The 12,377-nt window shown below is 36.0% G+C and overlaps 1 protein-coding gene and 1 long non-coding RNA gene across 7 annotated transcripts; both read right to left on the minus strand.

Annotated features, from left to right (window-relative positions):
- Nucleotides 1-2,257: 2,257 nt before the first annotated feature.
- LOC110668138 (phospholipid:diacylglycerol acyltransferase 1) lies at nucleotides 2,258-8,877 on the minus strand. Of its 6 annotated transcripts, XM_021829253.2 has the most exons (9): nucleotides 7,974-8,877; nucleotides 5,688-5,910; nucleotides 5,235-5,518; nucleotides 5,120-5,143; nucleotides 4,665-4,989; nucleotides 3,838-4,091; nucleotides 3,295-3,434; nucleotides 2,943-3,222; nucleotides 2,258-2,542 (listed from the first exon to the last, which is right to left on the minus strand). In XM_021829253.2, exons 1-8 carry the CDS (start codon nucleotides 8,426-8,428, stop codon nucleotides 2,951-2,953), a joined length of 1,977 nt encoding a protein of 658 aa, XP_021684945.2. In that variant the 5' UTR covers nucleotides 8,429-8,877; the 3' UTR covers nucleotides 2,258-2,542; nucleotides 2,943-2,950. The 6 variants fall into 6 exon arrangements, with proteins under 6 accessions (XP_021684945.2, XP_021684939.2, XP_021684941.2 ...); XM_021829247.2 differs by having other exon boundaries at nucleotides 2,943-3,434; XM_021829249.2 differs by having other exon boundaries at nucleotides 2,258-2,577; nucleotides 2,943-3,434.
- Nucleotides 8,878-9,640: 763 nt separating this feature from the next.
- LOC131170406 (uncharacterized) lies at nucleotides 9,641-11,044 on the minus strand. The gene is made up of 3 exons (XR_009141164.1): nucleotides 10,984-11,044; nucleotides 10,483-10,541; nucleotides 9,641-9,906 (listed from the first exon to the last, which is right to left on the minus strand). It is a non-coding gene; the product is annotated as an uncharacterized LOC131170406 (long non-coding RNA).
- Nucleotides 11,045-12,377: the final 1,333 nt, after the last annotated feature.

Here is a 12,377-nt window from a genome sequence, read left to right on the forward strand (position 1 = left end):
ATTTTATTTATAGTATATAAATTTTAGAATTAGTAACATTATAGTATATAAATTTTAAAATTTCATTTAAAGCTTTACAAATTATATTAAGTATCACTTTCAACCATATATAACATATAATAATGATTAATTTCAAGTAAAAAGATATTTCACATATTCAAATAAAATTAAAAATTATTTTTTTATTTTTCTCTATTATCAAATATATATTACTTCACTTTATCTCTCTTAAATAAAGTAAATTGTCCCCTTTAAATTTTTTTCATCATCAAGCTCATCCTTCATCACAAATTATCAATTAAAATTCATCGATTATTTCTTTTCACGGCTTATTCTTCATTATCGATTAAAGATTTTACCTGAAGTTTATAATGCAGTTTTTTTTATCACTATTCACTTGAATGCTATTCTTCTCATATTTATTTTTTCTCTCTTAGTTATTTCCTTGATTTATTAGTTCACTCATTAATTTATGAAAGAATTATGAGCTAATCACTATTTTCCTCATGAATCTATTCTTACCTCGTAAATAGCTATTAAATTCACTGTTTGAGACTTTTATTTTATTATGGTTACCAATTTAGTTAAAATATGTTATTTATTGTAGCTTTTTTTTCAATGGGTATAATTAATTCAATATTATTTAATTTAGTCTTATTGAAAATTTTTAATATGATCCATTATAGAGCAACTATTTTTGGTATGTTATTTTTTGTTATTAGATGATTTGAAGGAGATGATTTGAGTGACCACTATTAATTTCATGGATATGAAAGTAAAAAATGACCCACAGTTAAGGTTAGTTACAAACTAATTACTTTAATAATGTATATTTAAATAGTAATATTTAACTTATAAAAGCTTCTCTTAGTGTTATCGATAAAGATGAATATCGGGTGATAACTTTATTTCATTAAACTAATACATCATCAACAAAAAAAAAAAAAGAAACACAAAAATATTATTCACATATAAACGTGAAAAAAAAATAGAGTAAAAAAAAATATAATTTTACCTTTTATTAAAAAAAGAGAAAAATAAAAAATAAAGTATTAATAATAAATAAAGATGAAAAATTGAGGTAATAAAATATTATATATTATAAAAAAAAAATAATAATAATTTTTAATTCTATATGAACATGTCACATTACCTTTTACTCTTTAAATCAATTCTTATAAATTATATAACATTTAACATAATATTTATAAAATTTTAAATAAAATTTTAAATTTTATGTACTATAAGTGACCATTGCCTTGGATGTTGTTTGCACAAGACGGGAATCCTTAGCCATAAACCATAAATGGCTTTGAGTTGACTGCTACGACAGCACTCTGAGAAAGTCACGAGTCCACTAAACGACGGCGTTGCCGACGAAGATCTATTATCTCATGCTCACCAAAGACTCCGTCTTTTGTCTCCTTTTCAGAAACATTAATTATTTGTTAATGCTTATTTAATTGCCCAAAACTATTACACATTTATTTTTTTAATACAAACAACTCCAATTTAGGCTAATTACCAAAAAGACCATTTATAGTGAAAGTTCAAAGGCAACATTTGGAATTTTGGAAAAAAGATGTACTTTGATATAGTAAGGGTAATCTTGACATTAGGACCTAGATTATGCAAAACAAAATGAGATTGTTCTTAAAATATGTTACTTTGATTTATAATTATAGGAGGCCAAGTGAAGCCAGCCCTGAAACGTCCAACCTCAGAAGAAGCACCCTCCAGACTATTTTTCTTTTTAAATTGTAGAAGAAGCACAAGACGTTAGCTATACGAAGCAGATGCTCTGTCAGCTTTCAAGCGGCCAGCAACTCTGTTAAAAGGCCTCGTGAATTCCATTAGAATTTAGAATCAAAATGGGCTAACAAGCTCGTTTAATTAAATCTCCACCCAAAAAAAACATAGATAAACCTGAATCTGGCCGAGGGCTGATTCAGAATCAAAACCAATCCAGTTTAATTTAAAACTGAATTTATCAAATTTTGATTTAAACCGGATCATAAATAGTCAGTTCAGTTTCAATCAAAATCGAAATTTAAAAAAGAAAATAAAATAAAATTCAACCTTTGGGTTTGATCAAAATCAAAATCAAACCGGAACCATGTATGAATTCAATCATACTAAAGTGCTAGTTCAGACCCAGAACTGGCCGTTTGGTGGCCGCGTCTAGATCAACCCTAGACACCAAGAAGAACCAAGTATGGTGCCCCTTGTGAAAGCAGCAAGATCAAAAATTCAAAGGGAAAGCAAACTTATAACACATTTTATTCACAATAGTTGGATAATTACAGGTTAACCATAATTTCAGGAGACTAGAGAACTCAAATGCACCAATCGGTAAACTAGTTAGGCCCTTTCCAAAACAATGAAGGGATGATACAGGAGGGATGGCATTGGTTTTGTAACAGAAACCTTGTTGAATTTGAGCTAATTAATGTACCTCCACAATTCACCGACTTCGGCTGCATCCGTAGTCTGTTAGGAGTTTCTTGAAGTGCCAGTGGGAAAAGTGGGTGTATGATCTTCGCTGCCAAAGGATGAATGTGACTACTGTGAGGCCAGCTAGAAAATTGCAAGGGTCATACATTAACTGCAGAGTTGACACGACAAAGTAGAAAAGCCACTTGATGAGAGGGATCCAGTGCTACCCAGTTGGGAGGATAGGATAAAAAAAAAAAAAAAAAAAAAAAGAAGGAAAAAAGAAAAAAAAATAAAATAAATAAGCAAGTTATTATTAGAACATTTTGAAAAATCTTTGCCGGATGTTCTTTGGTCTAAGGCCAATTTTGTAAATAAAAGATAATTAAAAAAAAAAAGTAGAACCAACAGAACATTTAAAAATCCATGGCAAAAAATGCATCAACCGAATCCTTAATAATACTCTACTTCATTCATACAGACCATATAAACAAGTTTTTGGCACTCACCGTATGAACTATAGCTGCAAGTTGATCTTTTTGGACCACTTGAAAATATCAGAGTGAACCTGGTCTCCACCCAACTCCTCCCCAGTAGCTCCCGCTGCTACCCTTAAAATGTCCTCTATTAATGCGAAGTTCCCCAGCATATCAACATGAGCACCACTTTGGGTGCCTCGGCCCTCCAGAAGATTAGCTGGAGGAGCATGATTATATTCCCTTACGTAAGTACGGATGCCTGAAGGATTGAATCTGGTTTTCCCTCTCCAACCTTTTGCACACATAAAACCTGCACTCAAGACAGGAACTGTCTCATCTCCATTAACAGAAAAAACTCCATCTTTTAAACAAGAGTTCTCACTTCCACCATTTGCTGAGGTATCTATCTGAAATGGAATTGAGCATTCAGCAGTCGAAGTTAGCTTGTAAACATATGCTCTTTCAGTGGGTATTCCAACTCCATACATAGAAAAAATCTCCATCTCGGGAGCATTCGGTAATCTGTAGAAGCAATAAAGAAAATTAAGCTGTCCCCCACATGAAATTTGTTCATGTTAAAGTACAAGAACATCATAAAGAAAAATCTTATGATGTGGTCAATAATCAGCCTAAAGCAAACATGAATTAAAAATTATTCATCATTAAACCAAAAACAGTTACAAACAGGAACTAAGAGGGGAAAATTCACAATTATCAGCCCAAGTGAAACATATTTGGTAGAGAACTTACGCTATGATAATCCAACTGTTTCAAAGGAAATTGTGCATATAGCAAATGAAAAGCATTTGCCAATAATAAAATATATCATGAATTTGCTTTGCAAAACTTATGTGCAGAACAATTAAATTAAGTTCATTTGTTATAAATTAAAAAGTCTTCACTAACAAAAGATGGAAGTTCTCACCTTGTTTCTAAGGGGTTCGACCAATATTTGTAGTGTGTATATTTAGGATCATCTAAATTGTCTGCAATGCCATGTGAAAAATGAGCACCTTCACGTTTCATAAGCTTGGGAGCAACAAAATGAAGCAGATCCAAAATTGATCCAGCTGTGTAAACTTTGTAGTCCACAACAGCTTTAATACCCCCAACACCCAATTCTTGGTATTCTGTCCAGACGTCACACTTGTTCACAGGGTTATTACCCTTAACAGAATCCTGCAGATCAATGACATCTAAAATCATAAAAACCAAGCCAACTCAGAAAATCAACTATTAATAACATGTGGTATAAGCAACTGTTAGTATCTCAAGATATGAATGAGCTAAACTTTATTTATTATCATGAATTAATAAAGTAAGAATTTCTGAGAATTCAATATGCCAAACAGTCGACTTCTCTAGTGATTGCTTGTGCATTCTAGCAAATTAAAAATTATTGATTATACAAACTTACATTTGACGCATGAGATTAGAATCATCACACTTCCACTGAAAATACTTTTAAAAATGTAGCCCTCTATGTCTAGAGGATATCAAAAGGCTGAACCAATGTGATCATCACCAAAGGAGCAAATGATATCATGGGAAATTGAGGCAAATTGATACATGAAGATGTACTAGATGGACCAATAACATTAATTTTGTCAACTGCAGGCTAACTGAAATCCCTCTGTGTGTGTGTCTGTGTGCGTGTGTGTGTGTGAGAGAGAGAGAGAGGAGGGGGGGCTTGAGGGGATATACATTTTCATTCAATAGGATCCCTATCATTAACTGAACAGAAAGTATTACCCTAAAATCAACCCTCTCAATTTTGGAGGAATGAAGCTCAGCCACATCTTTCCCGAATGATACAATTCTCCCATAGTTCACACCTTCCATGAAACTCGATGCCCCTTTCCCATTTGGAACTTTAGTGTGTGTATTATTGTTCTTTGGTTTCTTTGCACCACAATTGTAGACTCCTTCAGGTGACCAATCAAGGCCACCCCAGATAGTATCCCCACCTTTTGGTATCATAGACATGGTTGAATCCCATGTGCGAGCCATCCGCATTAAATGTTGCAGAGTTTGAAGACCAAAAACATCCTTATCCAGAAAGCCTGGAGCATAAGCCCTGTAAAATGATTAGCATTTTCATCAAGACCCAAAAAATAAAACAGCACAGAATAGTCTGAAAATTTATTTGGTTCAAAACATTGGGAAGGTTAAATGATAAATTGAAGGATATAAGCATGTCCAGATACCACTTGTTGCAAATTGAATCCAAACTGAAAAGAAAAATCGAGAGGGAAGGTGAATTCGTGGCAAAATAAAATTAAAATGTTACTTGTGTTTTGATTTATTAGTTAAAAGAAAAACCTGGCTGCAGCAATATCCCTGGCTTCATTGGAGAAAAATCCAGAGACTGCTTTTGGCACACCTAAAAAGGGTCCACCAATATTCATCACCGCCTTTATATGCTCAGCACACCAATTTGTTCCACCCCCACCACCCATTGGTGCGGGTGCCTCAACCCATTTCATGAAATGCAGAAAGTACAGAACACCCATTGAATGTGGAATAACAACCACCTTTCTCCCACCATTAGTAGCCACCATGAGTTCTATATTACTTTTTATCCTGCTCAGAGTTCTGTCCCTGACCTGATCAAATCAATTAGAAAGAAGTCAGTAAACTAATTGAGAAAGCAATACAAATCAAAGGAGAAGGAATATATAACCCCACAAAAACTACCAATAGAGTATGTAAAACTAAGACTCGGAAAAGAAAAGATATGACCTAAAAAGCAAATCTATGCTTAAAAAACCATACCTCAGTGTTCTGGAATGATATTCTCCAATCATATGCAGCCATATACATGGTTTTCTCCTCATATCCAATGCGAGCCAAATTAGCAATTAAAACTGCCCAGACAAAATAACCAGGTGCAAAATAATCAGCTGCCACAAGTCCAGATACAGGCCTGACCCTTATGCCAGGAGGGTCCAGTCCAGTTTCATTGTCTAGTGACATATGCTCAACCCAGCATAACGGTCTGCATGAAAGTAAGGAGAAACAAGGGGGGAAGAAACAAGCTTCAAATAGTCAATTCCACCACCATTAATGTCCAACTCATAATCAACATAATTTGGAACATTGGCGAGAAATTTTAGGAATTGAACCCACTTAAATCTACTGAAAATGAATCATTTCAAACAGGAATTATTTGGTTCACTTAACACTCATAGAAACAAGGAACAGCAGCAATCAAATCAAATTATAGTGCCTTCCCTTCTGTAAATTATTAGGTTGAATTTTTAAAAATTGTCAAGTACCAAAATACATCAATCACAAAACTTTACAGGCCACAGGCTGACAATATAACAATAAATTTTGCCTAAAAAAAATTCAAATAATGTTACCAAGATTATGTATTATGAAATATCTGTTTCAGAGCAGCATTTAAGAATAAACAGATTTTTCAAGAATTCAACTGCCTATGGTCAGATCTACCGAAGGAAACTAACTATCGGTCCTATAAGTGTTGTGATTTAGTTACATATATATTTTGCTGCAAAATTTAGATCAAGGCACCCTTCGAATACTGACAGAGTTATGTCCTTGTATCTAGTGGTATACAAATACAAGAAAGAAAAAAGTTACACAACATAATACTCTTGCATCACATATTTAATGAACATGCTAAGAAGCTAAATATTCTAGTCAATTGTTAATGGCCACTCCAACTCAAAAGGAAGAACACAGAAAAATTTAATAATGAACCACAAATCATTCAATTAGCGTCTCTCAATAGGGAAGAAAAGAATAGTAGAAATGGGTCTTCTAAATACCAAAGAATTATAATGTTTAAAGAACCATCACATACTAATCTCATAAAGCAAAAGCTATACTTGGTGGATTCCTGGTAACTAAGGCTGGATGACACATTTGATGATCTATGATTAGAATTTCATGGCACTACTATCATATATCAAAATTTTGACAAGAAACTTTATCGTTACACAAAATTAAGAAAAAGATAGAAGTCAGATGCCAACATGACACCTCTATATTCAGTTTCAAAATTTCTATTATTATTATTATATGAAGAGTGAAATTTCGCGTTGTCTAAAACAAAAAGGGTACCTAGATACCAGCTAGTCGGAAAAAAAATCCACACAAGATTAACCATTGAAACCACCAATAATTATTAGAAGCAGCCCTCACCACAATTACGTGGCAAATTTCTGTTAACAAAGAAGAAAATCAAAGTAGAGGTATCTAATTATAACTGTGGAAGCATCATTTTACAATCACTGGAAAACAAGATAAAGTGTAGTTCTGCGCACCAATTATTATTCTACTAAAATTTCCCCCTAAACAACATTGATATAGAATTAGATTCGCTTTCCGCACCAAATTATTAATATACTAAACTTTCCTGTCACATTTTTCAAATAGAATTAGATTCTATTTCTGCACCAAATTATTAATATACTAAACTTTGTTGTCACATATTTCACATACAATTAGATTCTAACTGCATGCCAACATTAAAAACATGTTTGAGCATTTAACGTATGCTTGAATTGGTCACTACTATATATTCTAGAGCATCCCTTTGTTCACTACCATATAAAACGGATTTCAAATCATGGACTTTTAAAAGGCTTTGCGATGCACTCAAAACTTCCAGATTTCCAAGTTTCAACACTAAAAGCAGATGTCTTCTCTGTCCCGTCCCGTCTGCTCTGCTTTAGCAAACAACAACAAAGCAGATGCACCCACCCACAAAAATTTATACTTATTAAACTGAAAACTAGTATACTGGCACCAATATTACTCAGGTTTTAGACTATTCTAAATCCATTACAAGTTACTTGTGAGGTGACCACCGCCATCAAATTCAAACCCATTTTGATTAATGTTTACCAACTAAGCAACCTTATCCAACCACAGGTTCGCCATTAAGCATTAATTGGGGAAAAAATACAAAAGGGAAAACGAACAAATAGGAAAATATTCACATAATTGCATCGTAGAGCCATAACTTGCATCAAATTAAGAAACACAATTACAAAGTCAAAGTTAAAAAGCAAAAAAAAAAAAAAGAAGTACCTTTTGTACACTTCCCCAAATGTGCCACCCCATAGTCTCTTTCTAAACAATCCGTCAGCACACTGGCGTCCCTCCCACAATTCCAGCCCACCGGTAACAATTCCAGGCACGAAAACCACCGGATGCTTGGCGGTTAGCCCTTCTTTTTTTAATTTCACACCAGGCGGGTCCGGCAATGGCCCCGTGATTGCCTCCGTCACGTACTGAGGGAAAGACGCAGGCATTGCGTTGTACAAGAAAAGCAAAAACCACCACATCGAGCATATAAAACCAATGAACCAACAACAGCTGTCGACGCAAGTCCATTTCTTTATCCTCCTCTCTCCTCCGTCTTGCTTTCGGTTAAGTTTCTCCTTCCCCTTATCCTTCTTGCTCTCGTCTGCGTCTTTGTCTTTCTCAGCCTCTGAGAAATCTGAAGAATTCCGAACTTTTGATCTCCGTCTCAAAATCGACATCGTATTGAATAAACAAGAGAATCTATATCTATTATGTTCCAGTTCATGAATAGAAACTGAGGCTGAGCTGTTTTGGCTTGGAGCAGAGTGAACAGTCCAACCCTATCCCTAATTTCGACCCACACAAGTATACAATTACGAAATCCACCGTTTGGAACCACGAACAACGAATACCGGAGAACGGGAAACAAGTCGGCGAGAGACGACGTGGACGCCCGTTATTGGGTTTTTGGCGGTGCGCTTTGGAGTTTTGGAGGATATACTTATACTGAGATATAGTTTTAATAGTTTCAAGATCCCCAGCTCCTATGTGCGCCCCGCCTGACAGAAATTTGAACGTGACCGGCTGAACGCAGAAAATTCTAGGCTTCTAGCTACCTAGAGGATCTAGAAATTCCTTGTTCGGCCTTGAAAAGAAGCGGTTATCGCCTGGGGTAGTCTAGGTTGTTTGAGTGGTTAAAAGCATGCTTGGCATTTTAAATTTCCTGTCAAGTAAAATATTTTTTTAAATAAATTAATTAAAAATATTAAAAAATAATTTAAAATTAAATTTAATGTATTTTAATCATTAAAATGGTAAAATTTTTTTAATAATAATAATTAAATATAATTTTATATTTAAATTTATACACTCAATATATAGACTTTATTAATTTTATATAAATTTTAACATAATATTTAATTTAATAGTTAATTGTTTGAACTGTCCGCTAGCATAATCACAGATGTCTTTATGACTATCGTGAGATTTTATCAGTAAAGCGCCTCAGTGAGTATCACTAGCATCGGTCTGTAGGATTCTTTCATCAGTGCTAGGAATCTTGAGAGGTGGAGGATGTTGGGCCTCTGCTTTTAGCGCCTTTACTGCTGCTGTCTACTCTGATCTCCAAGGTTGGGCATCCTTCTTTTAAAATATCAAACTGATCGTTTGCCCTTCTGTGTGGGAGACTTAAAAGGATAATATTGCTTATTGTAATACTTTTTATGGTGCTCTTTGTCACGACCCAACCTATGGGCCGACTCAAGACTAGGACTGGGCGACCAAGACTAGGACTGGCCACCAAAGCCCCGAGGCCCGTAGTAAGCCTAACTGCTCATTTACCCAATGCCGAGGCCCATTTGGGCCCAATTTCAAGAAAACAAACTGACAGAGTCCGCCATAAAATGGACTTACCAACGGGAGTTTTCGACTCACCCACTGTAAACACAATATATAGTCATTTGGGGAGCTCAGCTCACCCTCCACATACTCATCAACATAAAATAAATGGGAGCTCAGCTCCCTCATCCAATCCATCAAACATGCATAGCATATTTAGTTTACAGGTCCAACATGATAATAATATTACAGACCAAATTCAAATAATTACTGCTAACACATGCGGAAATTCTAGGAGTAATTAAAATTACACAATATTGATAAACAACCTGCGAGGTAGAAAAGCAGGTTAACCCAGAACAAAATATCCTCCTGTGGCCTGTAAAAATTTTTGAACAGGAGTGAGCGTTCAACTCAGAGAGTAAAATATCAATTTTAACCATAATCTCTATAACTATCTGTAACTAATGCACCCTGTAGAGTGAAATGCAACATCAACATCATATTCACATCATAGCATCAAAAAGGTAATTTGGAGCACTCACACACCCTGTAGCATCAATCATAATATATTGGGAGCTGATCCCCTATACAGCTCTCTTAAATCCAACCTGGTGCCAGCGAAGAACTCAAGCCGGACTTTCGCTTAATAAACCAAATCGAGGGTCCCAGCAAAGAACTCAAGCCGTGACTACCCCTCAAGGAACGGGTCCCAAAAGAACTCAAGCCGTGACTACCCCGTCCTATCCATAGTCCACACCACATCACACGCACGCCAACGCACGCACACTGCTCCAAATTACCACAGCAACACTCATGGCACATTAACAGTTATGAATGCAACATAAATCGTGCCTAGAGTTTAACTACATAAATATATGCATATAAGTGATGCATGGGCATGCTGAACATATAATAATATCGAAATTACAATTAAAATTAATATTTTACTCACAAACTTGACGACAAATTACTGTGGCGGCTGGGCGGAGGAAGAAGGTTGTCCCGGCTCACCTGACAATTACATTACATCTATTTAATAAATTTGACTCAATACAAACAAAGAAAAAGATCAAGTACGTCTAAGTCGTCTAAAATCCGCAGAGTCTCCCATACCTAGGACCTACCCAACCTGCAAAAGGGCTAAAAACGCACTTCTATACTCGCAATCCATACATCAACAGTTCAATCATATCACACAGCCCCTCCTGGGCCCATCAAATCAATCATCCATCACAATACGCAAAATTTCAATTTAGTCCTTATTATTGATCATTTTTGCAAAAACTGCACAAACAAGCTCTAAAAATTATAAAAATTTGCCCCGCGGTCCTTAGCAATATTACTAAGCTATTGCAAAAAGAATCGTAATTTTCTAAGCTACCACGAATATTTTATGGATTTTTAATCCTATTTAAGCACTAGAAAATTACGTAAAAACTAGGTTCGGGTTTACCTTTGCCGATTCCGACTTCGGGGACGCGCTCGGGACGTCTGACAATGGGGGGCTAGCCAAAGCCGGTCAATCGGAGACTTTTCCTGATGTCCGGTTCGCCCAAATTTGCGATCGGTCAATCGCCGAATTTCCGCGAATCGAGGATACCTACACGAAGCCCATAACACGGGGGTTAGTACATAAATTTTTCAGAATTTTCTAAGCTCATTAAATGGTCGAAAATACACTGCGAAGTTCCGTGGGACCCACCGAAAAACGGTGTCGGAAAAATTCGAAATTTATGTCGTTGCGAAGCTCTCGACGAATGGAGCGTGCTGGTGGCCTCGGTTTCCTCGTGGGATTCACGGTTTTCGAGAAATCTAACCCAAAAGTCGAAATTGGCTAAAATCTTCCCGAGCAAAAATCGGACAATCCGCTCGATGGATTTCGGCGTTCTTGGTGTCTATGGAAAGCTCTCGCCGAGTAGATGATTTTGGACACAAGACCCGGTCCAATTGGTGGCCGGATCGGCCGAATTTGGCCGAGGAAGGCGCGCAGGGCGTTCGCGGCGTTCGGCCGTTTGGCGGCCGGCCATTGGCTGGTGGCGGCCGCTTTGGCCGGGCTGGTCATGGGCGCGGCTAGAAGCGAGAGGAGAGAGAAACGAGAGAGAAGAGAGGAGAGGGCGTCACGCCCGGGAGGAAGAAAAAGAGAAGAGACCGGTCCGATTCGACCGGTCCGATCCGGTCCGATTCGATTCGGCCGGTTCGATTCGAAATATAAAATTTTGAATTTTTACTCTGCCTCGGGACCGAAAACGAGGTCCAAAAATTCCGAAAAAATTCCATAAAACTCAGAAAAATACGTAGACTCCAAATATATTTTTAGTTTTGCCACGTGGTCTTTAAATTAATTTTTAAAAATCATCAAAGTTTATATTTTCGGAAAATCGAACCCGATTTTTAAAATCCGAAAAATCTCAAAAAAATTCCTAAAATTCAAATAAAATTAAAATACCAAAAATACTCATAAATAATAAAATTTTGGGGTGTTACACTCTTTTTCTTGGTTTTACAATCACAGTTTCTATCTTTACATTTAATTGACAAATGAGACTTTTGACAGACATGCTTAAGAGTCTTGCTATTATCAATGGTGTCTCTGAACATTTTCTACTGGCCACATATCTTTTTCAGGCAGGCTAAAGTGAGATGGTGTATTTCTCCAATGGAGATTGTGTTGAAATCTCTCTATTGTGTTGAAATCTCTCCTGGTAGCTGTGATAGATCGGTGAAGTTCCGGTTATAATTGCTCTGGTAAACAAGCAATGTAGATGTGACGGAAGTTAACATCATTAAACCCATTTAATAGATAATAGCGTTGCACTATACGTTGATAGTGCATTTCTATATCTATCC

This window comes from Hevea brasiliensis, chromosome 11 (assembly GCF_030052815.1).
Source record: "Hevea brasiliensis isolate MT/VB/25A 57/8 chromosome 11, ASM3005281v1, whole genome shotgun sequence".
In the NCBI taxonomy this organism is placed as follows: Eukaryota; Viridiplantae; Streptophyta; class Magnoliopsida; order Malpighiales; family Euphorbiaceae; genus Hevea; species Hevea brasiliensis.